Source organism: Takifugu rubripes, chromosome 22 (genome assembly GCF_901000725.2).
Source record: "Takifugu rubripes chromosome 22, fTakRub1.2, whole genome shotgun sequence".
NCBI classification, from domain to species: Eukaryota; Metazoa; Chordata; class Actinopteri; order Tetraodontiformes; family Tetraodontidae; genus Takifugu; species Takifugu rubripes.
In genome coordinates this window covers 1,553,506-1,558,356 of record NC_042306.1, presented here as the reverse complement: position 1 = coordinate 1,558,356, position 4,851 = coordinate 1,553,506, and the positions used below count along the sequence as shown (strand labels likewise).

Genomic DNA, 4,851 nt, shown 5'->3' with positions numbered 1-4,851 from the left:
CTATTGATGAAGAGGAGGAGGGAGTTCACACACAATGACAGAGAGACAGACAGGGAGAGAGAGAGAGAGAGAGAGAGAGAGAGAGAGAGAGAGATGGAGGGAACAGACAGACAATCAGACAGATCAGACAGAGAGCGAGAGACAGACAGACAGACGGACAGACAGACAGAGCTACAGTATATCTGCGACATAAAAACGCAACATATGCAGGCTGGAAAACATATACGCAAATGTATTATTTTTAGTTAAGTATAGTCTTGCACACTTTTGTTGTAATGAATCTAAGCAATTAAAAAGTCAAAGGTAAGCGCATGGAATCAGCTGAATTGATTTTATATTATTAGTTTGTTCATATGTATTCATAGTTTTTATAAATGAATACAGCCAAACCTTCTATGGTAGCTGAGAAGTCGACATCATGAAGAGTGAACTCAAAATGAATGAATGGATGATTGTGAATGAATTTCATTTACAGCCATCCGCCACTAGGCGTCGCTCTTTCCTTTGTACGATACTTGAGAGCCCAGCGCCTGGTTAACGACAGAGTGGTCACTTTACGGCCACTCGTGTTTATCGGTGGTAAATAAAATCTGCGCTTCTTTCTGCTCCGAAACCGGATTATAAATTAAGGTAAGAACATCGCGTTAAGTCACTCGAGTTTAAACCAACAAGAACACCGATTGTGTTTGGTTGTTATTGCCGGTAGAGTCGGTCTGGTGACGTGTTCTTCTGCTTGCTAACTCGGGAGATAATTGGCGCTGCTGTCCGATGCGCTAATGTCGAATTAATTTACTGTTAGGGAAGAACTCTGTCAGCAACTCTTAGGTTCTCTTACACCAAATTAAGATATGTGATGGGTCTATAATCTCGTCCAGGTTTAGTTTAGCTACGGATCCTGCAGAAAGCTGTAGGAAAAACAAAACGAGCAGCCTCATTTGGTCGCAACTTCGCTTTAAAACTGGAGAGAAGGAAGAAATTCTGCAATAATTTGACTCACTGTCTAATGCAAGACATTGCGCAATTTTTAAACTGGCAGCCTGTAAATCCAGTTTGGACATGCTCCACGGAGCCCTTTCTTTCTTTCCTTCCCAACACTGAAGCAGCTGCTGCACCTTTTGCCGAACTCCATATTTGTCAAACTCCGTAATCACTCTTCCTGTAAGCTTAAATATAAGAGTTCATAAGGTTATTCACACTTCAGGCCAGCTCACTGACATTGCGCAATACGTCTGACGTGTGCGCACGTTTTAAATTGATTCTCTCATTTCACGACACATCTTTGCATTGACAAAAGAGGATCCTGGGTGACATATTTTGCTTGTTTTCTATGCCAAATTGCACCAAAGACCCATTTTTATGCATGTAAAAACTGCCAATGTTGTCTGTAACCGCAGTTTATCCACTGTATAGGCGACATTGAGACAGGAGTGTTTTGTCCCCTTTTTTGGACTCGTCCTTCATCTGTAGGAACAAGGACAATGCTCCGTCGAACCGCGCTTACGCTGGGGATTCGCCTGTGCTCCACTGGTGTGACAAGGGGGCCGTTGCCGGATGTTGTAAGACCAAACTCTGGTAAAATGAATGCTGCTCTGATTAGATAATGTTTGTTTGCCAATGTGTCACGTCAGGAGAAGCCCACAACCAAGTTACGCCGTTCCTTCTGACAGCCAGGCCACAATGACTGAAGCCACATTTATTTCCACGCCTTAATACTGTGTGTTGGTTCTGTTTCAGACATGCTGGAATTCCGTGAGCTTTTCTCCAAAGCTAAACACATAGCCGTCATCACAGGGGCAGGTGTGAGCGCTGAGAGCGGAGTGCCCACCTTCAGGGGGCAAAATGAGAAGTGGAGGAAATGGTTGTCACAGGTATTAAAAACACACGTGGATTTTATTTGGGACTCGGCTTAAAATCCAAATGTTTCTTTCCTCTTCGCAGGACCTGGCAACGCCAGAGGCCTTCTCTCGAAATCCATCGCGGGTCTGGGAGTTCTACCAATACAGGAGGGACGTGGCGTTGAACAAGAAGCCCAACGCCGCCCACCTGGCCATAGCGGAGTGCGAAGCCCGGCTGAGGAAGCAGGGACGCTCGGTGGTCGTCATCACGCAGTGCATCGATGACCTTCACCATCAGGCCGGGTCGAAACACGTGCTCAGAGTTCACGGTGACCGAGCGATTATTTCATCCAACACAAATATGGTCGAATAGATCCAGTCCTAATAATGATATGGAAGAAATGATCTCTCATCCAAAAGTTTGATATGCTCTGATGAAACGGATCGCTTCTTAGAACATTGTTTATTTCTTTGTTCTATATTTTACAGTCAAGCAACATAAGCGTCTGTGTTTTGCTCATTTCTAACCAGTTATTTACGGTTTTATTTGAGTGAAATGTGCATTGCCGACATGTTGTGAAGCGCCTAAACAGCTGTGGTGTTGGTGTGTGTCTGCAGGCAGTCTGATGGAGACGCGCTGTTTGAGCTGCGGGGACGTTGCCGTCAACAAGCGCAACCCCATATGTCCCTCCCTGATGGGCAAAGGGTAAAAAGCAGCCCCTCGGGAGTAAACACACACTGATAAACACGCAGGATTCGTGTCCTGGTGCCTTTGGTTTGCCCTCCGTGCACTGTGTAACCCACGGTGTTTGTTTTTGATGTACAGTGCACCTGACCCAGATGTTGCTGATGCCCACATTCCCGTGGACAAACTGCCAAGGTGGGATTACTCGATGTTCACAACATCTCTGAGCCTTTTTTAAGCCCCACATTAGACGGTAAACACGACTTAGATGCGTTCTGCAGGGCAGCAGTGGATTAAATCACCCGTCTGAGTCCCAGGAGATTTACTGCACTGTGTTTTATTTGAATCTGCCACTGACAGAGTTTTCAAAAGTAAAAATATTTGGAGTTGTGTTTCATTTAGCAGCACCTCGTGATTAAATTAAGGAGCAAGCCTCAGCGCTTTGGGCAAGTTTAAGTGTATTGATGCTGTCCTGCTAGCAAGAGTTGGGTTAACCTGACTGGATCTGAACGTCTGCTGAACCTATTGTGTGGTTCTGATCAGAGTACTGACCGTTCACCTCGTTCACCTGTACTCTTTCACCTGTTTCAACTATTATAAATACGGTTTTACACAGTATATGTGGCAAACGGATCCCTCACTAAATTACAATCTGAATGGAATTGAGATTTTTGACACTCAAAGTAGTTTGATGAAGCTTTTTTAAAATTTCATGTAACGTAAATGTGTAAATAAGTATTTTCTCACTGTGGTTTGAAGCTAATTTGAGATTTGAGTGATTCCATCTGGATTTCGTGCCACCGAGGTGAAAATGATATATTTAAAAAAAAAAAAAAAAAATTTATTAAACTTGATGCTGCCTCAAATTTTTGGTGGTTTTTGGACTTCTCGTTAAATCAGAAACTGTTTTTGGCTGGAGTTTCTCCAGAAAATCCTCAGAGATAGATAATATTTCCAAGAATATTGAATGGAAGGTTTAAATCGCTGCTGTGAGTGGGTCATACCGACTCTGTCCACGTGGTGGCGCTAGTGTGCTTCGAACCTCCCGGTTTTCTTTTTTGAGCAAAACTTGCTCTCAGATTTTCACCCTGAAAAACTTCAATATGTGAGTGTTAATGGAAATGTTCACATTGAACCGCAGCACTGCCAAAATAAATTGCACTGTGAGCAGGAATACGGAGAGTTGTGGAGCCATTTTTGAAATGGTCGGAGCTTATTTAGGAAGGATGTAATTCAATACCGGCGTGCTGTTTTTCCTGCTGCTCTTAAGGTGTGACAAGAGCGATTGCAACGGTCTGCTGAGGCCCAACATGGTATTTTTTGGAGAAACCCTGGACTCTCACATCCTGACCAAAGTGGAAAAAGAGATGGAAGTCTGTGACCTTTGCCTTGTGGTGGGTTCCCAAATGCATATCACGCTGTTCTCTTTTTTTTTCAATCAAGCATTTTCCACAAGTTTTCATGGGCTCCCTGTTAACTTGCAGGTGGGCACCTCCTCCATCGTTTACCCAGCAGCCATGTTCGGCCCCCTGATTGCCTCCAGGGGCGTTCCAGTGGCAGAATTCAACACGAAAACAACCCCCAAAACAGAATACTTCACGTGAGTCAGCCGAGAACCTCCAGCTGGTTTAAAAAAGAAAGAAAGTTGCAAGTCAAAAGCCAGTGTGGCGTCATCCACTCTAAACTTCCGTGTGATGTTCCCCCAGGCACCATTTCCAGGGTCCATGCGGAACTACGCTACCTCCAGCTTTGGCGCAGCATGAGTCAGAGTTCATGTAGAAGGTCCAGAACATCCGTACAAACAGCAACCAATGAATTAATCCAGCGCAGTCAAAGCCAGATGGGGGGGGGGGTGATTGACGGCATTCGTTCATTTTCCCAGAATGCCTCATAATCACTTTAGCGGTTGATGTTTTGAGGGCTACAGAATGCTGCTTAATACTTGAATATACAGGAAATGGGATATTTCGTTTCATATCTGTCGTTCTGCTCGTTAGAAAAATAAATGCACTATGTATGTAATTATTTTCCATAGGAAAAAAAACCCCTCTTTGCTGTTCTTTATATCAGATGCATATTGAGGTGCTGATCAGACTTCTATTTTTCAGTTTCTCTGCAGTCAAACTTTACACTAATGCATATTATTAACTATGCTAGCTGACAATATTTTGTACTTTCTTACTCGGAGCTATATCATCATCTCGTGCCTTTAAAAACTGTTTATACAGCGTCGACCAAACGTTGAGTCTCGGCTGCGAATGACCTGATGTTACAAAGTGAGATGAGACTCGGTGGAGTGTTAACGTTACATTCATGGAATATAAATTTCAT

The 4,851-nt window shown here is 43.7% G+C and overlaps 1 protein-coding gene across 2 annotated transcripts; it reads left to right on the top strand.

Moving 5' to 3' along the window:
- Positions 1-496: 496 nt before the first annotated feature.
- sirt5 (sirtuin 5) lies at positions 497-4,851 on the top strand. 2 transcript variants are annotated; one of them, XM_003975301.3, is made up of 9 exons: positions 497-630; positions 1,468-1,572; positions 1,735-1,868; positions 1,939-2,164; positions 2,454-2,541; positions 2,662-2,715; positions 3,791-3,914; positions 4,005-4,120; positions 4,227-4,851. In XM_003975301.3, the coding sequence occupies exons 2-9, from the start codon at positions 1,479-1,481 to the stop codon at positions 4,297-4,299; spliced, it is 909 nt and encodes a 302-aa protein (XP_003975350.1). In that variant the 5' UTR covers positions 497-630; positions 1,468-1,478; the 3' UTR covers positions 4,300-4,851. The 2 variants fall into 2 exon arrangements, with proteins under 2 accessions (XP_003975350.1, XP_029686895.1); XM_029831035.1 differs by having other exon boundaries at positions 562-630; positions 1,411-1,572.